This window comes from Perca fluviatilis, chromosome 4, assembly GCF_010015445.1.
Source record: "Perca fluviatilis chromosome 4, GENO_Pfluv_1.0, whole genome shotgun sequence".
In the NCBI taxonomy this organism is placed as follows: Eukaryota; Metazoa; Chordata; class Actinopteri; order Perciformes; family Percidae; genus Perca; species Perca fluviatilis.
The window spans coordinates 44,696,780-44,720,673 of record NC_053115.1 but is presented as its reverse complement, the minus strand read 5'-3'; the positions used below and the strand labels follow the sequence as shown (position 1 = coordinate 44,720,673).

The 23,894-nt window shown below is 42.1% G+C and overlaps 2 protein-coding genes across 7 annotated transcripts in view; both read right to left on the bottom strand.

Annotated features, from left to right (window-relative positions):
* Positions 1 to 8,259, bottom strand: part of LOC120557302 (potassium voltage-gated channel subfamily KQT member 2) — a 32,376-nt gene extending 24,117 nt beyond the window's left edge. The window contains 6 exon segments of the mRNA XM_039797491.1: positions 643 to 768; positions 3,214 to 3,389; positions 4,111 to 4,237; positions 4,634 to 4,724; positions 5,431 to 5,581; positions 7,863 to 8,259. Of these exon segments, the coding sequence (XP_039653425.1) occupies positions 643 to 768; positions 3,214 to 3,389; positions 4,111 to 4,237; positions 4,634 to 4,724; positions 5,431 to 5,581; positions 7,863 to 7,995 (804 nt within the window). The 5' untranslated portion in view covers positions 7,996 to 8,259.
* Positions 8,260 to 11,721: 3,462 nt separating this feature from the next.
* Positions 11,722 to 23,894, bottom strand: part of ralgapb (Ral GTPase activating protein non-catalytic subunit beta) — a 38,364-nt gene continuing 26,191 nt past the window's right edge. For 2 of the 6 annotated variants that reach the window (XM_039798362.1, XM_039798367.1), the window contains 13 exons: positions 19,951 to 20,099; positions 19,504 to 19,724; positions 18,929 to 19,032; positions 18,342 to 18,497; positions 17,161 to 17,346; positions 16,772 to 16,924; positions 16,287 to 16,410; positions 16,053 to 16,169; positions 15,834 to 15,928; positions 15,587 to 15,671; positions 13,047 to 13,095; positions 12,687 to 12,826; positions 11,948 to 12,231 (listed from right to left, as the gene is read on the bottom strand). In XM_039798362.1, the coding sequence (XP_039654296.1) occupies positions 12,059 to 12,231; positions 12,687 to 12,826; positions 13,047 to 13,095; positions 15,587 to 15,671; positions 15,834 to 15,928; positions 16,053 to 16,169; positions 16,287 to 16,410; positions 16,772 to 16,924; positions 17,161 to 17,346; positions 18,342 to 18,497; positions 18,929 to 19,032; positions 19,504 to 19,724; positions 19,951 to 20,099 (1,752 nt within the window). In that variant the 3' untranslated portion in view covers positions 11,948 to 12,058. Of the gene's footprint in view, positions 11,822 to 11,947; positions 12,232 to 12,686; positions 12,827 to 13,046; positions 13,096 to 15,586; positions 15,672 to 15,833; positions 15,929 to 16,052; positions 16,170 to 16,286; positions 16,411 to 16,771; positions 16,925 to 17,160; positions 17,347 to 18,341; positions 18,498 to 18,928; positions 19,033 to 19,503; positions 19,725 to 19,950; positions 20,100 to 23,894 lie in introns of those variants that run through there. The other 4 variants (XM_039798363.1, XM_039798364.1, XM_039798366.1 and 1 more) reach the window with 4 other exon arrangements.

Here is a 23,894-nt window from a genome sequence, read left to right as displayed (position 1 = left end):
CGTGTGGTTGTTACACACATTACGGTGTGGCTGTTACACACATTACCGTGTGGTTGTTACACACATTACCGTGTGGCTGTTACACACATTACCGTGTGGCTGTTACACACATTACCGTGTGGCTGTTACACACATTACCGTGTGGTTGTTACACACATTACCGTGTGGTTGTTACACACATTACGGTGTGGCTGTTACACACATTACCGTGTGGCTGTTACACACATTACCTTGTGGCTGTTACACACATTACCGTGTGGTTGTTACACACATTACCGTGTGGCTGTTACACACATTACCGTGTGGTTGTTACACACATTACGGTGTGGCTGTTACACACATTACCTTGTGGCTGTTACACACATTACCGTGTGGTTGTTACACACATTACCGTGTGGCTGTTACACACATTACCTTGTGGCTGTTACACACATTACCGTGTGGCTGTTACACACAGCGTTCAGTGGCAATTACATCCCCCAACCCAACCTTTCACCAGGTTTACCTGTGTCTGGACACCCGTGTTAGTGTGTATTAGTGTGTGTTATTGTGTGTTATTGTGTGTTAGTGTGCATTAGTGTGTGTTAGTGTGTATTAGTGTGTGTTAGTGTGTGTGTTAGTGTGTATTAGTTTTTCTCTCACCAGTCCCCACCAGAGGGCGTCTGCATACGTCTCAAACTGTTCATTGTCCTCTTTTTCTGCCAAATAAACGAGGAAACTGGCCAGAATGAGACACAGGAAGCCGATATACCACGCAGTGATCAACTCCTGCAGAGACACACAGACAGACATCATAATACAGTGAGACAGAGTCATGAACAGAGGTTAGAAGTTAAGGTTATCAATAATCCTAATCAATACATTCCCAGATCAATGGAAACCATCAGATTTCAGGAAGATGATACCAAAGAACAAAAACTGCTGACACACCATTACAAACTGCTGACAGTTTAAATACTGCTGACAAAGTGAAACACTGAGTGTGTTCACATGCAGTTTAAAAACCAGATAATATTCTGGTTAATGTTTCTCAGCCTCCATGTAAACACCTTCCCTCCGGTTTCTAAATTCAGAGTTCTCCTCTAGTTAACAGAGCTAATAACTTTGGGCCTCATTCACCAATATCTTCCTAAGTTTTCTCTTAAATATGTTCTTAAGAAAGTTTCTAAGAAAGGTCTACGTCGGATTCATAACGTGTTCTTAAAAAGCAGAATTGTTCGCACCTGTGTTCTTAGGATTGATGAATCCCACGTCTTCGTAACTGAAAGATGATTCCTGCAGGTATTAACCTTAGTAACAGGGGTAAACTCTGGTTACGTTTCTGCAAATGCTCCGTAGGTTCTAACTGTCCCTCCCCACTCTGCTGCCGTGGTTTCTGACCCAGAAACAGATAGTTAGACTAGAAAAGAGTTGTGGGGCCTGTTGTGTCTAAACAAAGGGACTCTTAATTGCCTGTTAGAAGGCAGAAGATGGTATCCAGAGTGTAAAACATGCATGGTCAGAGGAGATGCTGATAGAGAGTCTGAGCACGCTTTTCTTGTGGATTGTTTGAAAGGAGTGTGCAACACAAGACCAATGATCTTAGTGCAAACTTTGAGTTGATTGTATAATTTAGTTTGAAGTGTAGCAGATAGGCTGCTGTACAGCATGTCACTCTGAATCAGTTATAAAACAGAAAGATAATCTGGCCGCTGGTGATGATGATCTACAGAGAAAGTAAAGTCGCTGTTTGGACCAATTCTATTCACCTTATATCTGCTTCCTCTAGGCAATATTATTAGGAAACACGCCATTAATTTTCACCATTATGCAGATGATACCCAATTATACCTATCAATCAAGCCAGACGAAACCAGTCAGTTAGCTAAACTTCAATTTCAATTTATTTATAGTATCATTCAAGCATGCATTAAGGACATAAAATCCTGGATGACCTACAATTTCCTGATGTTAAACTCAGACAAAACCAAGGTTATTGTGCTGGGCCCTAAACACCTCCGAAACTCATCTAAAGATTGAGCTACTCTGGATGGCATTGCACTGGCCATCAGCACTACTGTCAGAAATCTAGGAGTTATTTTTGATCAGGATACAGTATATCCTTTAACACCCACTTAAAACAAACCTCAAGAACAGCCTTTTTTCACCTGCGTAACATTGCCAAAATTAGGCACATCCTGTCTCAAAACAATGCTGAAAAACTAGTCCATGCATTTGTTACTTCCAGGCTGGACTACTGTAATTCCTTACTATCAGGTTGCCCAAATAAGTCCCTTAAGACCTGTTTCTGGACGGATGAGGAGACAAAAATTTTTTTTCCAAGTTGTTGTGATTTTGACAAAGGTCAAACAGAAGAAAAGGCTTATTGCGACCAGTTGTACGATGGCAGACGGCAGTAGAGTTACTACGTCATTCTTCCCGCTCATGTTTATGGAGAGAACTGGCAGAATTCTGGGAAACATCGGAAGTCATTTATTTGTTGATAGCAACACAACGGTCTACTATTTAACAATTACAATAAGTGATCTCTTTTATCTCTCATTAAATTGTTTTGAGTGTTGACAAAATAAGACATTTGAAGACGCCAGCTTGGACCCTTAGAACCCGTTTTATGTTTCATACATACTGTTAGATACAGCTAGATGTTAACATTAGAAACAGCTAGATGCTATCATCTACGGTCACTTTCTTCTGACTGTTGCTTTGGTCCAGGAGAAGATGTCGTCAGGTGGTGTCCAACTATCATTGGATGTTTCGACCCTAAAACAACATCCTCCGGTTGGCAGGATAGCAATGGTGGCCAGTCACTGCCCATCTTCTCCTGGCTTCCATCTTAATTCCTCCCTCTTGTTTCAGAGCCAACAAGAGGCACTTTCTGCTGCCTCTACTAACCTGCAAGCAGCGGTCTTCCTCTCTCTTCCTGCTTCTCCCAGAGCTATGAATGCCCACCCTGTTCCCTGGCTAAGAGCAGCCTTGCACCCTGACAGTATGTGCGCTAACATGATCAAATTAATAAAATTGAATTGAATATGTTTTTTGTACTTATTGCACATTGGATTGGGGTTAAACCATGTTGAAAGAGCCAGGCCTTGAACTCAAAATAATCTGCAAAATAATCTGCAAACTGATTAAGAATGAAAATGATCGTTAGTAAGAGACAGATGGACAGACGGACAGATGGACGGACAGAAAGACAGGTATTTCCCAGGTTACCTTGCTGTGGGCGTAGACGACTGACCCCAGCAGTTTCCAGGTTCCTCCCCGCCGGTCCATCCGGATCATCCTCAGAATCTGAAGGAAGCGGAGCGACCTGATGGCCGAAGTGGCGAAGACGTTTCCCTGAGTCCCTGCAGCCAACACTGAGATGGACGCTATCAGCACCATGATGTCTGCAGACACACAGGTACACAGGGAGATAAACCGACAGGCAGACAGACAGACAGACAGACAGACAGGCAGACAGGTGGTTAGAATGTCTCATTTTCAACCTTTTGAAACATTTGTTTCTTATTAATAATTTGACTTCTATAGCACTTTTCAAACATTAAGCACAAAGTGCTTTCACATTAAAAGATTTACCAACAATTAAAGAATCAGACACTCATGTAACCCCCCACTGACATACCAACATTAGAACATGGGAGCTAGGCATGGGCCAGTTACCGGTTTCAAGGTATACCGTGGTCTGAAAAAGTCAGTTTCGAAACAACTAAAGTTTTCTGTCATACTGTTCCTGCGGAATGTGCTGTTATGAGCTGAATTCTGACAGTAGTGCTGGAGGCCAGGGTAATGCCCTCCAGAGTAGCTTAGATTTTAACATTGGGAAATTGAAGGTCATCCAAGATTTTATGTCCTTAATGCATGTTTGAAGTTTAACTAACTGACTGGTTTCATCTGGCTTAAATGAAAGATATAACTGGGTATCATCTGCATAACATGTATAGTTAATGGAATGTTGTCTAATAATATTTGAGAGGTATAAAAGGACTTATTAGAGCAAGCTGATCATAAGGAATTACAGTAGTCCAGCCTGAAATAAACCAACGCATGGACTAGATTTCTGCATCTTTTTGAGAGTAAAGGAAGTGTTGTTAAAGTCATCAGACTCACCGATGACACAGAAAGGTTTTCTGGCGAATTTGAGTCTTCCTCTCCATCCTCTGTAGCGACAGCAGCAGCCTGCAGCCCAGATCCTCACCATGTACTCCACCCCGAACACCACGATGGTCACCACTTCCTGTTTCACAATGACAACAAGGAACCAACTGACATCATCCATTCATCTGCCCATTCCAGACAGAACAAAGTGTTTGTTGTTCGGCTGATGTGGCTCTTTGTTTCTGTTTGTTTTGTTTTTTTGTACCACTCCTCATTAGTTATAGGTTTACCCCATCATTGCTGGGGTTTTTTGTATCTTGTGGGTAAAACTTTTTGATACGCTCCATAAATAAATAATGTTGAAAGAAAACAGAACCGTGTGTGTGTGTGTTGAGTTTAAATGAAAAGCTGACTGTGAAAGTGATCAGGTCTAAAAATATCATTAAACTACCGAAACTGAAACAAGTTCCTAAAAATATCCCAGCGTTATATTTAGGGATGTGTTCAGCGTGCGACTCTCTGATCTGAGTTTTACCAGAATGTAGAGAGCGTCCTCCGAACTCTTCTCGTACTCTCTGATGGTGGAGAACACAGACAGAACCAGACAGGAGAACACCAACAGGAACCTGAAACATTACAGAACCACATCAGACACAGGCCTGAGTTATAATAACAGATCCTCCAGTTTAAACTGAGTCTGAGTGATCTGATATGGATGAAGAAAACCCAGAAATAGATCTTTTAATAGCTATCTTTTCACCATGGATGGAGAAGTAAAAAGTCCTTTAAACTAACTGTTTGGGTCTCAGTTCTTAATGTACACATGAAGCTGGAGCATTATAAAGATATCTGATAGTTGTTTACAGCGTTAGTTCTCTCTGACAATCTCTTTAATTGACTCCGACCTGCGGCCCTATGCTGCATGTCATCCCCCCCCCCACTCTCTCCCCTTTCATGTCTTCAGCTGTCCTGTAAAAATAAAGGAAAGAAAAAAGAAATGGAATTGAATCGGGACCTTGTGAATCAAATTCATTTAGGAAATCACTGGTGGTACCCAGCCCTATTCGACCACATTTCATCACAATTCATCCCATTATAGTTTACTCACCAAAGTGGTGAATAGATCTACATTAGCACCCACAGACAAAACATTTAATCTGCGGTTTAAAGAATCATATTCTTATCTGGTAACAGAGGCAGACTGATAGACAGGCAGACAGACAGACAGACAGACAGACAGACAGACAGAGAGACAGAGAGACAGAGAGACAGACAGGCAGGCAGGCAGAGAGAGAGAGAGAGACAGACAGACAAACAGATTGGTTTATTTACACGTAGGCGTGGTAGATGAAGGCCCATCCTCGCGGTCTCTCCAAGACGTTGTACAGGAAGTTCTGCAGTCGTCTGTAGACAGCGTTTCTCTTCGGAGGTTTCTTTACTCCGGAGACACTGCTGCGCTGCCGCCGAGGACCTTCCTCCCCACCTGCAGACAGTTATTATTATTATTATTATTATTATTATTATTATTATTATTATTATTATACAGGTCTTATTAAGACACAGGGACACAGGTGTCAAACTCCGTTCACTTCAGGAAACAACATCAACCTTGTAGATAGCGAGCTACAAGCTGAAAATATCAAGTTTAGAAGAAGATGTGGATGGTTACAAAAAGACAGAACTGCTCGGTTCTTTCAGGGAATGATTGTAAAGATTTACTAAGAATGTGTTTAGGGCATTTCCTCTCTAACTGGGAGGTTTTATAAAGAATATGTTTAGATCATTTCCTCTCTAACTGGGAGGTTTTATAAAGAATATGTTAGATCATTTCCTCTCTAACTGGGAGGTTTTATAAAGAATATGTTAGATAATTTCCTCTCTAACTGGGAGGTTTTATAAAGAATATGTTTAGGGCATTTCCTCTCTAACTGGGAGGTTTTATAAAGAATATGTTTAGATCATTTCCTCTCTAACTGGGAGGTTTTATAAAGAATATGTTTAGATCATTTCCTCTCTAACTGGGAGGTTTTATAAAGAATATGTTAGATCATTTCCTCTCTAACTGGGAGGTTTTATAAAGAATATGTTTAGATCATTTCCTCTCTAACTGGGAGGTTTTATAAAGAATATGTTAGATCATTTCCTCTCTAACTGGGAGGTTTTATAAAGAATATGTTAGATAATTTCCTCTCTAACTGGGAGGTTTTATAAAGAATATGTTTAGGGCATTTCCTCTCTAACTGGGAGGTTTTATAAAGAATATGTTTAGATCATTTCCTCTCTAACTGGGAGGTTTTATAAAGAATATGTTTAGATCATTTCCTCTCTAACTGGGAGGTTTTATAAAGAATATGTTAGATCATTTCCTCTCTAACTGGGAGGTTTTATAAAGAATATGTTTAGATCATTTCCTCTCTAACTGGAAGGTTTTATAAAGAATATGTTAGATCATTTCCTCTCTAACTGGGAGGTTTTATAAAGAATATGTTAGATCATTTCCTCTCTAACTGGGAGGTTTTATAAAGAATATGTTAGATCATCTCCTCTCTAACTGGGAGGTTTTATAAAGAATATGTTTAGATCATTTCCTCTCTTACTGGGAGGTTTTATAAAGAATATGTTTAGATCATTTCCTCTCTAACTGGGAGGTTTTATAAAGAATATGTTAGATCATTTCCTCTCTAACTGTGAGGTTTTATAAAGAATATGTTAGATCATTTCCTCTCTAACTGTGAGGTTTTATAAAGAATATGTTAGATCATTTCCTCTCTAACTGGGAGGTTTTATAAAGAATATGCTAGATCATTTCCTCTCTAACTGGGAGATTTTATAAAGAATATGTTAGATCATTTCCTCTCTAACTGGGAGGTTTTATAAAGAATATGTTTAGATCAGTTCCTCTCTAACTGGGAGGTTTTATAAAGAATATGTTTAGATCATCTCCTCTCTAACTGGGAGGTTATATAAAGAATATGTTTAGATAATTTCCTCTCTAACTGGGAGGTTTAGGAACTGATTGGTGGGATTTCTGTGGACAAAGTCCACACAGAGATACACTGGTAATAGCTAATGAGTTTTAACCATGTATCAGCTCATTTAAATAGCTCACGTTACTGTATTGTGTCAACCGTTAACTTCATGTAATATTGGATGTGGAGTTTTCTTTTGGGGGGTGCAAATGTTCCACCAAAACAAGTTCCTTCCTGAGACTATTTAGCAGAGCCACCGTCGCTGCGTCTGGAGCGAAGCACCGCCCAAGAAATGTAAACAACCCTAGTCGTCTTTTCTCCTATCCCAGAATGCATCTGTGGTGTAGCCAGACCTTCCTCCACAGCGCTATGGAGACACACATCCACAAAAAACTCCTCCTTTAACCTCATTGGTCCAAATCTGTGGACCAATCTGTTAGGGCTGCAAAATATACGTTTTTTTTATTTTCATGGCGATATCAACTGGCCGAATAAACACTTTGCGAAAGACACTGTTCTACAAAAGAAAGTTGGAAATTATTTCCTTTCATTTGTTTCAAACTCAACAAGCAGTGTGTTGTATTTTATCAGAATACTGAAAACAGCAGAAGTGAGAACACTTTAATATTTGGTTATTTATCACAAATTGTATCGGTATCAAGATATTCAATGTAGCCTATTGCATATTTTCCTCTTATCCTGCAGCACTAATCATATCCACACACACACACACACACAGAAACGCGCGCGCGCGCGCGAGCACACACACACACACACACACACACACACACACACCTGCTATGAGCAGGGCTCCATCCCTGGTGGACTCGCTCCCCCCGGCCTCCAGACCCACGAAGCCGACCTTCAGCTTCTTCTGGTCGGCCTGCGCTCCGGGGAACACCCCGCCGTTCCGGGACTTCTGCACCATGACAGAGAAACTGCACCGAGCCGCTGATCTATTGCCAGCCCGCAGACAGAGCGCCGAGGCCGGCAAGAGACTGCACCGAGCCGCCGATCTACTGCCAGCCCGCAGACAGAGCGCCGAGGCCGGCCAGGCGCTCTGGAGGCATCGCTGCTGCGGAGTGGAGGAAGAGGAAAGAGAGGAGAGGAGGAAAATAAAACCCGCAGAGCGACAGACAGGCAGCAGATCTGCTGATCAGCAGCTTTCTCTCTCCTCACAAACACTGCCCGCACAAACAGGAAATGGAATGACGTCACTGATGATTATTGATCAGCTCACAGATAAAAAAAACATTAATTAGATTATCAATAAAGATGTGTGTGTGTGTGTGTGTGTGTGCGTGTGTGCGTGTGTGTGTGTGTGTGTGTGTGTAATCTAAAGGTGGTAACCATGACAACCAGAGAAGAGGCAGGTGGTACACAACATAGACATAATATAGAACATTATATATTACACAGATATATGTATATACATATATTATAATATCTTTATTATGTCTATGGTACACAACCCTTTTTTCTGATCCTAATTAGATAGTAGGAAACGTACTGGAGAGCGACAGTAGATCCTCCTGACATCCAGAAGGTGGCAGTAAACTGCAATCTCACTCCCCCCTTTAAACAAAATATTTTATTTTAGCGGCACCCTGGTAGCTCACATGAGCAAACGTCCATGTACTAAGGCTCAGTCCTTACCGCAGCAGCCAGGGTTCAAGTCCAACCCGCGGCCCTTTGCTGCATGTCTTCCCCCTCTCTCATCCCTGTCCTGTCGAATGAAGGCCAAAAATGCCCCCAAAACAATCTTTAAAATAAAGAAATATTGTAATTTAATCAAAATCTTTATTAAGTCTCTTGGTTCTTTTCTTTTTCCACATCCAGCTTCAATAAGCACAAAAATCTTTAAGTACCAGTTATCTCAGCTCCAACACTTCAGGGAGAAACATCACTCTTCCTCTGCGTCTGGGTCCGTCTGACGCAAACTGCATGGACAGGAGTCAAATATTCATCATCCATCAGCTGCATGTCCCATCATGCACCAGGGGAGTCATAAGCATAACAAACCCCAGTTCAAACCAGGTCCACGTTCAGCCCCAACATAATGTAGCAACAGGTTCATTTAAAGTGAAACAGGAGTGAGTTGAACACCCTGCTGTCTGCTGATTGGGTATCATGTGACACAACCACCGAACAGAAAACAAACCTCAAAGCTTGTCACTAAATTAGGGTAACCATATTTTGATTCCAAAAAAAGAGGACACTCGGCCTGACCTCGAGACACAAATTCAGACAGGCTTAATTAACGGTTAATGAACATGCTTTATTATGCCTCAATGGTGCAAAAATAACTTCTGTAATAAAATAAAATCTGTAACAACCTGTAACAAAATAATATCTCTCTTTTAAAATAAATAAATAATATGAAATAATGTTGTAAATATGACCTCTTCTGTGTTAAAAATCCAGCTTCAACAAAATATCTCTTAATACCTTTTCAGTGTAATAAGATAAATAATAAAGACACTGAAACGTATGTGCCAGCTTTGCACATGGTGCACTCCGCCTGGACCGGACAAGTTATTTTTGGTTTATGCACGGCTCCACATGGAGCCTTCGCCGTAGCCTGATGTTAATACGCGTGGCTGGTGTGTGTGGCCCGGCAGTCTGTGTGTGGGAAGAGGGTGATAGAGCGAGGGAGAATTAAGTGAGAGAGTGGCGGCGAGCGAGTACGACTTTAGAGTCATAGTGAGAGAAACAAAGTGTCTCCCCTGTGTTTTCTGACCACGGTGGGAAATCTTTAGCAGGAAACGCTTCGGCATCTTGTGTGCAATGCTGCTCCGCTGTCTGCTCTGGTCCCTGTCTGCTCTGGTCCCCTGTCTGCTCTGGTCCCTGTCTGCTCTGGTCCCTGTCTGCTCTGGTCCCTGGGTATGTGCACGTCGCAGAGCCGCCCACAAAGCAGCCTCTCAGGAATTATGTCACAAAACAAAGTACCGTAGCATTGTGTGCAAAGCGCCAGTCAATTTAAGTACACGCTTAATGGTCCCATGAAAAACAGTGAAAACCGGACATTTTAATGAATTTATAAAACCCCCCCGGACAGTACGTAAAAGTGGACATGTCCGGGCAAAGAGGACGTTTGGTCACCCTACACTAAACCTGTTTGAGTCGTGATTCACTCAGATCTTTAACCCAAGTCTTTAAATAGACTCACGAATCGCGAGTCTCTAGTATCATTAACTCGGATCAGTTGAGTCCTACTACAATTCAATCTAAAATGATAACAGCCCCACACACAAACTTCTTGCAACATTAGCTACTTCCCTAACTACTAGTCCTGTAGCCATTTAACTGATAATTTTGTAGAACAACAACTCCACAAGTTAACTCAAGGCCTGAATGATAGAACGAGATAACATGGGCAGACTCAGGCAGGCTGCAGACATGTTACTTTCGATGACAAACGCCCTGACAGACTCCGAGGATGCGGCTGCAGAATTGAGTCATAATCCCGCAATTCAGCTGGCTTCGTTTGTGGGTCTGGGATCTGGGCTTCAGGCAGAAGTGAGAAGTCTCTCCTCGAGCTCAGGGTAAAGCAAATCCACAACAAAAGCCAAGCTTCACTTTCTTTTACTTGCAAGAACACATGTCTGTTCTGCATGGCTAGCTAGGCCTACTGTAGGTTTGGTGTATAAATGTAATATGTTGAAATGCAATTAGGTCGAGCAGACAGTCAATTTAAAAAATAATAATAATAATGTATTCACTACAGGCATTTCTCCATTCCTGTTTCTATGTCTACATTGAAAGCCTATATATTTCAATAAAATATTATAAAATATTATATATTATATATTAAAATATTATATATTATATATATAATACAATAAATAAACAGTCTGGCTGAAAATGCTTTCTTTTCCATGACTAAATTGCTCTCCTGTGAGCAGCTGCATGAGGTGGTGAGTGGGTGTGCGCAGTAGGACTGAGTTTCCTTGAAGATTTAACAATACTGACTCAAGTGATTCAAGTGACTCGCACAACCCGGTTAAGTACCCATTCACCATTTATAAGTGATGTTAATATAAAGTGTTATGGACTCAAGTTACATCAACAGGAAATAAGACGCAACATAGACAGAGAAAACATTTATTATTTTGATGCATAATAAATTCCAGAGGTTTTATTACACTAACAACAACAAAAAGCATGTCATGTACGGAATATCCAAAGTGCTAAATAAAAGAATACGTTTGGAAATAAGACAACAGAAATATGAGCATTTTTATTGATCATCTGGGCCACTCAGAATCTGTGGCTGCTGAAGTTTACAAAGATTTTACACAAATTAAAAAAATTAAAATTAAGATTTGACTGTAAAAACATCTGCAGATTCAGTTTGAGTCAGATTGTTTGTAATATCTTGCTCGAGAAAAAACACCAAATCTTGTTTTTATTCAGAATCACAAAGTGATAATCTGACATTATACCAAAACATAAACCATAATAGCATTCAGCTGTCTAAAGTTTAGGGTTCAGGGGTCCTGGAACAGAGACTAAAGTTTGGGGTTCAGGGGTCCTGGAACAGAGACTAAAGTTTGGGGTTCAGGGGTCCTGGAACAGAGACTAAAGTTGGGGTTCAGGGGTCCTGGAACAGAGACTAAAGTTTGGGGTTCAGGGGTCCGGGAAAAAATCCTGGAACAGAGACTAAAGTTTAGGGTTCAGGGGTCCTGGAACAGAGACTAAAGTTGGGGTTCAGGGGTCCTGGAACAGAGACTAAAGTTTGGGGTTCAGGGGTCCTGGAACAGAGACTAAAGTTTGGGGTTCAGGGGTCCTGGAACAGAGACTAAAGTTTAGGGTTCAGGGGTCCTGGAACAGAGACTAAAGTTTGGGGTTCAGGGGTCCTGGAACAGAGAATTAAGTTTTAGGGTTCAGGGTCCTTGGAACAGAGACTAAAGTTTGGGGTTCAGGGGTCCTGGAACAGAGACTAAAGTTTGGGGTTCAGGGGTCCTGGAACAGAGACTAAAGTTCGGGGTTCAGGGGTCCTGGAAGAGGGCGGTGTAAAAGGCGGGTTCAGAGCAGCGGCTGTGGTAGCGAAGGATGATGTCATTGATCATCTGCTTCCTTCTGACGTGGGACGGTAGGGTGGAGTCACTCTCTAGCCGTCGCCGATGGCAACAGTTGATCACCGTCTCTCTGACCAGGAAACCTGCAGACAAAGAAACAAACAGGAAGTGTTCATTCATGGAACTATATCCAGGCTTTACACCTCAATAACAAGTTAACGCCGCTAATGTTCTGGTCCTGTGATTTGGGCATTGGGCCACTCCCTAGTCTGTGAAATCAGGAAGCAAATACTACAAGAGACTACTACTACTACTAGACATTAAGCAGACTACTACTTCATTCAGAAATACTCTGAAGACGCTGTTCTTCTGTTATTCAGGATGGGCAGGAAGGGGAGAGGCAGACAGACAGACAGACAGACAGACAGACAGACAGACAGGCAAGCAGGCAGGCAGGCAGACAGGCAGACAAAGAGACAGACAGACAGACAGACAGACAGACAGACAGTCAGACAGACAGACAGACAGACAGACAGGCAGGCAGGCAGGCAGGCAGGCAGGCAGGCAGGCAGACAAAGAGACGGACAGGCAGACGTACCGAGAGAGCGTTTGCTGACCACACTCCCGTTGACCAATGGGACAACCAGACTGAACTTGCTAGTGCCGTTTCCACGGAAACAGATCCGGTAAAGTCCTGTTTTCAGAGGATGGATGAAGATGAGCTGGACGTTTGACGCGCTAACAGACAGACAGACAGACAGACAGACAGTTTGTCATCAATAAGATTATTAAGTCTAAAGCTGTGTGGAACAACAGTGTAACAATGTGTCTGTGTGCGTTACCTGCTCCGTGTGTGTGTGTGTGTGTGTGTGTGTGTGTGTGTGTGTGTGTGTGTGTGTGTGTGTGTGTGTGTGTGTGTGTGTGTGTGTGTGTGTGTGTATGTGTGTGTGTGTGTTACCTGGCGTGAGTTTGGGTCTCTGATAGCAGCTCAGTCTGAGGGAAACTCTCTGAAACAAAAAGTCACACATCTGTTCTCACATCATCACAACAGAAAAATACACAATTCCAATCTGTTTGGTTTATGCTCATGCGAAGAGACAACTTTATGATCAGATCCTTTTTTAAATTTATATTATTATTTATCTTTTATTTATACAGGTAATCTCATTGAGACACAGAGTCTCATTCTCAAGAGAGACCTGTCTGGGACAATAAACATCAGTTACAGACAGACAAACTGATTGCAACCGTAATAACAAGATTCAACAAACACATACAATAATCAAACCAAAGTGCCAAGTAGACTTAGAACACTAAAGTACTAAAAACAAGAACACATTTAAGGGGGCAGAAAAAGAGAAAAACCTTTTTGCCAAGCTCTGTATGAACCAATGTGACGTAGCTCTGTGTGAACCAATGGGACGTAGCTCTGTAGGAACCAATGGGACGTAGCTCTGTATGAACTGAGGGGACGTAGCTCTGTAGGAACTGAGGGGACATAGCTCTGTAGGAACCAATGGGACGTAGCTCTGTATGAACTGAGGGGACGTAGCTCTGTAGGAACTGAGGGGACATAGCTCTGTAGGAACCAATGGGACGTAGCTCTGTATGAACTGAGGGGACGTAGCTCTGTAGGAACTGAGGGGACGTAGCTCTGTATGAACTGAGGGGACATAGCTCTGTAGGAACTGAGGGGACATAGCTCTGTATGAACTGAGGGGACGTAGCTACAGTATCTCACAAAAGTGAGTACACCCCTCACATTTTAGTAAATATTTCATTATATCTTTAAATGGGACAACACTGAAGAAATGACACTTTGCTACAATGTAAAGTATTAAGTGTCCAGCTTGTATAACAGTGTAAATGTGTTGTCCCCTCAAAATAACTCAACACACAGCGATTAATGTCTAAACCGCTGGCAACTAAAGTCACTACACCCCTATGTTAAATTCCCATAGAGGCAGGCAGATTTTTATTTTTTAAGGCCAGTTATTTCATGGATCCAGGATACTATACATCCTGATAAAGTTCACTTGACCTTTGGAATTAAAATAGCCCCACATCATCACATACCCTTCACCATACCTAGAGATTGGCATGGGGTAGATTCCATAAAATCATCTCTCAATGCAAATCAAACCAGCTATTAGGCTAACTGACATAAAACCATGCCAATCTCTAGGTATGGTGAAGGGTATGTGATGGTGTGGGGCTATTTTAATTCCAAAGGCCAAGGGAACCCTTCTTCGTAGTCATCAGTTTTATTTATCATATAATCAATAATATAGCGAGAGTAGAGGGAGGCAGGCCAGTACAGCCCGATCCGGCAGGGGAGAGTTCAAGCCCGATCCGGCATCCCTCTCTCTAAGCTAGCCTGCCTCTCTTAGTTATGCTATTATAATTCTAGACTACCGGGGAAGTTCCTTCCTTCATATGACACAATGAGCTGCTCTCTCTTTTCTTTTTTTTCCTTTTATGTGCATCCTGTCCCAGAAAAGCTTGTTACAAACCTAGGTCTGGGGAGTTTACTCCCGCAACGCCCTGCTGTGATGTTCATACGCACTGTCAGGATCCGGTATTGGAGACTGCACTACTCAGTATGACACGATGTGCCCTGCTATGACATGAACTTACAGGACTACCTTTGAAGTCGCTGTTCCATTATCTTTAATGTGACTATTATCGCCACTGTTCATCACACCCCCAACCGGCCCCATCAGACACCGCCTACCAAGAGTTTGGGTCTGCCTAGGTTTCTTCCTAAAAGGGAGTTTTCCTTGCCACTGTCGCAATAGCCACTGCTAATGCTTGCTCTTGAGGAATTACTGTAATTGTTGGGGTTTTGGAAATTATAGAGTGTGGTCTAGACCTACTCTATCTGTAAGTTGTTTAATAAGTGTCTCGAGATAACTCTTGTTATGATTTGATACTATAAATAAAATTGAATTGAATTGAATTGAACTGAATTGAACTTTATCAGGATGTATAGTATCCTGGATCCATGAAATACCTGGCCTTTAAAAATAAAAGTCTGCCTGCCTCTATGGGAATTTAACATAGGGGTGTAGTGACTTTAGTTACCAGTGGTTTAGACATTAATGGCTGTGTGTTGAGTTATTTTGAGGGGACAGCACATTTACACTGTTATACAAGCTGGACACTTAATACTTTACATTGTAGCAAAGTGTCATTTCTTCAGTGTTGTCCCATTAAAAGATATAATGAAATATTTACTAAAATGTGAGGGGTGGACTCACTTTTGTGAGATACTGTATGTATGAACCGATGGGAAGTTTTAGTTAATAATGTCCTGAGAGCGTAGGCTGTGACTGCAGTCCTTGCGTGACATGTAAATGGACAAATATGTTGGCATGGATGGATTTGTAGATGAAGTTATGCCATGAAGTTATAGGTGTACTTAAACAATAATCTGGACTGGACTAGACACGCCGAGGTCAGCTAAATGAAACGTAATGTTAACGGAAGGTTAGTTACCGATATCCTCGAAGCGTTCGACCCAGACAATCAGGAGTTTAGATTCAGAGTCACGAAAAGACTTCATGTCTTCAACTGGAGACCTCTAGACAGACAGGTGAGAGAGACACACACATACAGGCAGACAGATAGGTCAGAGAGAGACAAACAGGTCAGACAGACAGACAGACAGGTGAGAGAGACACGCAGACAGACAGGCGAACGAGTAGTAAGCAAATGAAAAAGCTTTTATTTTGAAGGTCCATACTGTGGGTGGGGGGGCAGAGTCTTGGCTGAGCTCAGTATTACACTGCTGGCTGGTCAGAGGCTCCGCCTCCTCTGGACTCTTCGACCAATCAGCTGCTTTAAACAACATTAAAAGAAGAATTCAATAAAGCATGACACATTAGAGTATTTAGATCATCAGACACTTTAAACTGAAACAAGAAGAATAATTTCATAAGTATTTAAGACATCAGAGACTGACTGTGTGATGACGAAGGGACGATGAAGGTGATCTCTGTCAGAGCGTCGGCATACATCAGGACAAACCGCTCTCCATCAAACACGCCACCTCCACTGTCACCCAGCACAGCAGGGAATTCTGGGAGACACAAACCAACCAATCAGCTCACACACAGCCGTGGAGAAGAAGTGTGGTGAAGTCTGATCCAAAAACAGAAACACAACTATTTCTGACAAAATGAATCAGAGCGCTGACCTGAACTGTTGATGCTGACTCCGCCCCTCTGGCGTTGCCCCGCCTCTACCGGCCAACCGAGAGACGACAGGAAGTCCAGGAAGTAAGACGGGACACTACAGCTAGACTCCACGTTCCTCAGGATCTACAGAGATAGACAGGTTAGAGACAGACAGACAGGTTGGAGACAGATAGACAGGTCAGAGACAGACAGACAGGTCAGAGAGAGAGACAGACAGACAGACAGACAGAAAGGTCAGAGACAGACAGACAGGTTAGAGAGAGAGGTCGGAATCAGACAGGTTAGGGACAGACAGACAGGTTAGAGAGAGGTCAGAGAGACAGACAGGTCAAAGAGACAGACAGGTTAGAGAGAGAGGTCGGAATCAGACAGGTTAGGGACAGACAGACAGGTTAGAGAGAGGTCAGAGAGACAGGTTAGAGACAGACAGACAGGTCAGAGGCAGACAGACAGGTCAAAGAGACAGACAGACAGATAGACAGACCTCAGCAGCTGTCCTCTGTCCTGCTCTCATGTAGAAGATGGAGGCAGAGTCACAGTTTCTGGACTGCAGCTCGTCCAATCTTTTCAGATCGTCGGAGAAACCAGGAAGAGACGAGTCCAGAGACAGCAGCTGAGGCGGGACACTGCCGGAACTCTACAGAGGACAGACAGACAGGTGAGAGACAGACAGCTGGGCCAGACAGTTAACTGAATTTATTATAAGTTCTGTTGAAAATCAACCACGTAACGAGTCACAAACCTCCAAAAGGAGACAGACAGACAGACAGACAGACAGACAGACAGACGGTCAGTCAGACAGGCAGACAAACAGACAGACAGACAGATAGACAGACAGGCAGACAGACAGACTGGTGTAACAGTGATTGGTACTTTCAGTGTCTCCGGAGTGAGGAGGCCCAGGTGGGACAGGAAGAGTCTCGCTGTCTGGAAGCTGCTGATTGGAGGAGGCGGCCTGCAGATCGTCATGACAACCGAGCGTCCGCTGACCTGCGGCTGGGCCTCGACCAGCCGCTGCGTCTTCAACGCCGCCTGCAGACGCTGCAGCTGCTGCTGCACCTGAACAAACCACAGACTGTTTCTAAAGATAGTCGCCGCGTCTCCACTGATACTGCCACTGCCATCCTGTAATCTTATAGCTTCAAATAACGATCAGAAAAATGAACACTTGAACAAACATCAGGGGATCAGAACTACCTAAAATGACAGAAACATCTTTGGCAGGGTGTAGTGTTATCTGTGTACCGGAGTGCACACATGCACACACACCCACATACACGCTCACAGTTGACATTGTAACAAACCATTTAGTTTACTTACCAAAATGGAAACGCTGAAATTCATTACAATGTTTTAGTGTTTCCTTTTTGGTAAGTTAACTAAATGGTAAATATTATCACAGTGCAAATGATGGGGCTACATTATCACATTTAGTCTAATGAAAGGACAGTAAGTCCCCTCAGCAATTATATCTGTCTCTCCATCTCTCAGTGCGTCTTGTAGTTCAACCCATAATCTGCCATCTAATCGCCACATCCACACCAACCTACATGAGGCACAAAGGCTTAAATCACATTCCTGACAATATTATAGCGTGTAGCGCACACAACAACTTTTATAATCAGACGTGTAATTAGTTTCGCTTTCATTTTGGATATTTTACACACATGACAGGATGAATACCGTGGCTTACCTTACTGTGATTATAAGTGATTCTAAGAGCATGTGAGTGAATGTTGACGTGCAAATGAGTTTTATTCATTGTCTCAATGCACCGTACATCCATCATGCAAATGCATTAATTGTAGGCTGTGATGGTCGAGTGTTAAATATCTGTATCATAGCTTTGACCATTCCTTTGGTTTTTATCGTCTCTCTTGCATGACAAAGGCTACACTTTAGTGATTATTGGACCTTCAAGCGCTTAAAAATATGAATTGCAACCATTTTATGCAAACTGAGAATATTCTTTTTCATCAACAATGAAATTCGTCAAACATCTGGACCCTAACCCTGACCCTAAGGATCTGGATCTTTTGGTTCTGGTTCTGTACCTTGTCAGTGACGATGTCGTCCAGGAGTGGAATACTTAGATCAGCTTTTACTAGAGAAACTCTGTCCATGTTGGCAGGAAACAGCTGATGTTTGACACCACATCGTATCCCAGAATCCTCCTGGGCGACTCTACGCTGCTCTGGGATCGGAGTTTGCTGCAGTGGATCAACAGGCAGATAAAACACTGATCTGTGTCATGATCGATGGTTAATATTGTGTGTAGTGACGATTTATTCCTCAATCCAAACAAACTAATAAGTCAGAACCAAAGTCGTAAGTGAATCTTACGCAGGTCAGACATGTTCATTGTCCAAAAGATGGCATTTTCTCAGGTTTATTTTCCAGGTTTTTGGATAACAATGGCGTTTCTTGGCTCTGGTATAAAACCATCAGCCCTACCAGTCTCTACCTGATCACCTTAATATAAAGACTTCACCTGGTGGCTGCTTGGTTCCTTCAAAACAAAAGCCCTAACAGATACTTAAAGTAACCGTACAGTATGTAGCAAACAAAACCGAAACAAGATAAATAAGTAAATAATATTTATTTGGGTATCTCCACCATTGTGTATGATATTGTGTGTTACCTGTGTGGCTGTCCTTCCGTCTCGGGGCTGCAGCTGGTGCTGTAGCGTCCAACTGTGGCGTCCTGACGCTCCTCGGATCAACACGGTGAGCGATGGACACTTCGCTTCACACACATCAAATATAAAACTCAAGTTTAGGATATCTGTCTTTAGAGGAAGGATCAGGTGATTGATCGATTTTCTTAACTAAAGTATGCATAAAAAAAAGATTTCCATTTATCAGACCTGGAGCTCCACTGCTGTGGAATTTATTAATAATATAAACTTCTTGCCAGCCTTCATAATGTATATATTTTGTATGTATTTAATCTTTTACTTCTTGTTTTATTTTCATGGAGTAATTATATCAGTTTTAATTTGTTATTAATAATTTGTACTGAGGAGGACTCCTTCCACTCCTGCACTGAAATAGTTTTTCATCTGTTGTATGTACTTTAGGTCTTAAACTAAACTAAACTAAGTCAATCAACAGAAAATTCATCAAAAACCACATCAAGAAACAAAAAGCAGAAAGAGGAAGTTTGTGTCATTAAATGCTGTATGACAGGTGAAAGGTGATCAGATTCAGGACTGACCCGCTTCTCCCGGTTCGGGCCCCGGTTCTCCAGGTTCTCGGGGTTCTCTGGGTTCTCCTGGCCCTGGTGGTCGTTCCAGCATGGCGAGGATTACTGAGCTGCCCACCACAAAATATCGGAACTTCTTCACACTGGCGTCACTCAGAGTGGAGCAGCCAATTAGAGCGTCCTCATCCAGCTGGTCGCCAAGCAACGGAAAGGCCCCCGAAACCTGCATCACACTGAGACAAACACACATCAGAGAAAACATCTGTCTGGCTCTGCCCCCCCACCCCTCAGGTTATATAAACATCAGTCTGGCTCTGCCCCCCCCCCCCAGGTTAAATAAACATCTGTCAGGCTCTGCCCCCACAGGATCAGTGTGGCTCCGCCAGGTTATATCTGTATGTGTATGTATGTATATATATATATATATAAAAACTTCTTTGATGCGTTTGTTTTGCTCACCAGTTCAGCGTAGCTTCCGCGGCCTCCTTCACCCTTAGAGAGGAGGGGTTTAGTTCTTTCTCCTCTTTACATCTCACTTCCTGTTCCTTTCCAGACTTACTGCCTGAAATGCCCAACTCCACTATCTCCAGAACCTCCAACAGACACTCCTGAAAACAACACAACAACACAACAACATATAACAGAAAACACAGAAAACGACACAGCTACATATTTAACTGTTAGTTACCTGTCTGTGTGTGTGTTAGTTATCTGTCTGTGTTAGTTACCTGTCTGTGTGTTAGTTACCTGTCTGTCTGTGTGTTAGTTATCTGTCTGTGTTAGTTACCTGTCTGTATTGTTACCTGTCTGTGTGTTAGTTACCTGTATTTCTGTGTGTTAGTTACCTGTCTGTTGTTACCTGTCTGTGTGTTAGTTACCTGTCTGTCTGTGTGTTAGTTATCTGTCTGTGTTAGTTACCTGTCTGTATGTTAGTTACCTGTCTGTGTGTTAGTTACCTGTCTGTGTGTGTGTTAGTTATCTGTCGGTGTTAGTTACCTGTGTGTGAGTTAGTTACCTGTCTGTATGTTAGTTACCTGTCTGTGTGTTAGTTATCTGTCGGTGTTAGTTACCTGTCTGTGTGTTAGTTACCTGTCTGTATGTTAGTTACCAGTTAGTGTGTTAGTTACCTGTCTGTATCTTAGTTACCTGTCTGTGTGTTAGTTACCTGTCTGTGTTAGTTACCTGTCTGTATGTCAGTGACCAGTTAGTGTGTTAGTTACCTGTCTGTATGTCAGTTACCTGTCTGTGTGTTAGTTACCTGTCGGTGTTAGTTACCAGTTAGTGTGTTAGTTACCTGTCTGTATGTTAGTTACCTGTCTGTGTGTTAGTTACCTGTCTGTGTGTGTGTTAGTTATCTGTCGGTGTTAGTTACCTGTCTGTGTGTTAGTTACCTCTCTGTGTGTGTTATCTGGTCGGTAGTTACCTGTCTGTGTGTTAGTTACCTGTCTGTATGTTAGTTACCTGTCTGTGTGTTAGTTACCTGTGTGTGTGTTAGTTACCTGTCTGTATGTTAGTTACCTGTCTGTGTGTTAGTTATCTGTCCGTGTTAGTTACCTGTCTGTGTGTTAGTTACCTGTCTGTATGTTAGTTACCTGTCTGTGTTAGTTATCTGTCGGTGTTAGTTACCTGTCTGTGTGTTAGTTACCTGTCTGTATGTTAGTTACCTGTCTGTGTGTTAGTTATCTGTCGGTGTTAGTTACCTGTCTGTGTGTTAGTTACCTGTCTGTATGTTAGTTACCAGTAAGTGTGTTAGTTACCTGTCTGTATGTTAGTTACCTGTCTGAGTGTTAGTTACCTGTGTGTGTGTTAGTTACCTGTCTGTATGTTAGTTACCAGTAAGTGTGTTAGTTACCTGTCTGTGTGTTAGTTACCTGTGTGTGTGTTAGTTACCTGTCTATGTGTTAGTTATCTGTCGGTGTGCAATTACCTGTCTGTGTGTTAGTTACCTGTGTGTGTTAGTTACCTGTCTGTATGTTAGTTACCTGTCTGTATGTTAGTTACCAGTAAGTGTGTTAGTTACCTGTCTGTATTTTAGTTACCTGTGTGTGTGTTAGTTACCTGTCTGTATGTTAGTTACCTGTCTGTATGTCAGTGACCAGTTAGTGTGTTAGTTACCTGTCTGTATGTCAGTTACCTGTCTGTGTGTTAGTTACCTGTCGGTGTTAGTTACCAGTTAGTGTGTTAGTTACCTGTCTGTATGTTAGTTACCTGTCTGTGTGTTAGTTACCTGTCTGTGTGTGTGTTAGTTATCTGTCGGTGTTAGTTACCTGTCTGTGTGTTAGTTACCTCTCTGTGTGTGTTAGTTATCTGTCGGTGTTAGTTACCTGTCTGTGTGTTAGTTACCTGTCTGTATGTTAGTTACCTGTCTGTGTGTTAGTTACCTGTGTGTGTGTTAGTTACCTGTCTGTATGTTAGTTACCTGTCTGTGTGTTAGTTATCTGTCCGTGTTAGTTACCTGTCTGTGTGTTAGTTACCTGTCTGTATGTTAGTTACCTGTCTGTGTTAGTTATCTGTCGGTGTTAGTTACCTGTCTGTGTGTTAGTTACCTGTCTGTATGTTAGTTACCTGTCTGTGTGTTAGTTATCTGTCGGTGTTAGTTACCTGTCTGTGTGTTAGTTACCTGTCTGTATGTTAGTTACCAGTAAGTGTGTTAGTTACCTGTCTGTATGTTAGTTACCTGTCTGAGTGTTAGTTACCTGTGTGTGTGTTAGTTACCTGTCTGTATGTTAGTTACCAGTAAGTGTGTTAGTTACCTGTCTGTGTGTTAGTTACCTGTGTGTGTGTTAGTTACCTGTCTATGTGTTAGTTATCTGTCGGTGTTAGTTACCTGTCTGTGTGTTAGTTACCTGTGTGTGTTAGTTACCTGTCTGTATGTTAGTTACCTGTCTGTATGTTAGTTACCAGTAAGTGTGTTAGTTACCTGTCTGTATTTTAGTTACCTGTGTGTGTGTTAGTTACCTGTCTGTATGTTAGTTACCTGTCTGTATGTTAGTTACCAGTTAGTTTGTTAGTTACCTGTCTGTATGTTAGTTACCTGTCTGTGTGTTAGTTACCTGTCTGTATGTTAGTTACCTGTCTGTGTGTGTGTGTGTTAGTTATCTGTCGGTGTTAGTTACCTGTCTGTGTGTTAGTTACCTGTCTGTATGTTAGTTACCTGTCTGTGTGTTAGTTATCTGTCGGTGTTAGTTACCTGTCTGTGTGTTAGTTACCTGTCTGTATGTTAGTTACCAGTTAGTGTGTTAGTTACCTGTCTGTATGTTAGTTACCTGTCTGTATGTTAGTTACCAGTTAGTGTGTTAGTTACCTGTCTGTATGTTAGTTACCAGTTAGTGTATTAGTTACCTGTGTGTGTGTTAGTTACCTGTCTGTGTGTTAGTTACCTGTGTGTGTGTTAGTTATCTGTCGGTGTTAGTTACCTGTCTGTGTGTTAGTTACCTGTCTGTATGTTAGTTACCAGTAAGTGTGTTAGTTACCTGTCTGTATGTTAGTTACCTGTCTGAGTGTTAGTTACCTGTGTGTGTGTTAGTTACCTGTCTGTGTGTTAGTTACCTGTCTGTATGTTAGTTACCAGTAAGTGTGTTAGTTACCTGTCTGTGTGTTAGTTACCTGTGTGTGTGTTAGTTACCTGTCTGTGTGTTAGTTATCTGTCGGTGTTAGTTACCTGTCTGTGTGTTAGTTACCTGTGTGTGTGTTAGTTACCTGTCTGTATGTTAGTTCCCTGTCTGTATGTTAGTTACCAGTAAGTGTGTTAGTTACCTGTCTGTATTTTAGTTACCTGTGTGTGTGTTAGTTACCTGTGTGTGTGTGTTAGTTACCTGTCTGTATGTTAGTTACCTGTCTGTATGTTAGTTACCAGTTAGTTTGTTAGTTACCTGTCTGTATGTTAGTTACCTGTCTGTGTGTGTGTGTTAGTTATCTGTCGGTGTTAGTTACCTGTCTGTATGTTAGTTACCTGTCTGTGTGTTAGTTATCTGTCGGTGTTAGTTACCTGTCTGTGTGTTAGTTACCTGTCTGTATGTTAGTTACCAGTTAGTGTGTTAGTTACCTGTCTGTATGTTAGTTACCTGTCTGTATGTTAGTTACCAGTTAGTGTGTTAGTTACCTGTGTGTGTGTTAGTTACCTGTCTGTGTGTTAGTTACCTGTGTGTGTGTTAGTTATCTGTCGGTGTTAGTTACCTGTCTGTGTGTTAGTTACCTGTGTGTGTGTGTGTGTTAGTTACCTGTCTGTATGATAGTTACCTGTGTGTGTGTTAGTTACCTGTCTGTATGTTAGTTACCAGTTAGTTTGTTAGTTACCAGTTAGTTTGTTAGTTACCTGTCTGTGTGTTAGTTACCTGTCTGTGTTAGTTACCTGTCTGTGTTAGTTACCTGTCTGTGTGTTAGTTACCTGTCTGTGTATGGTA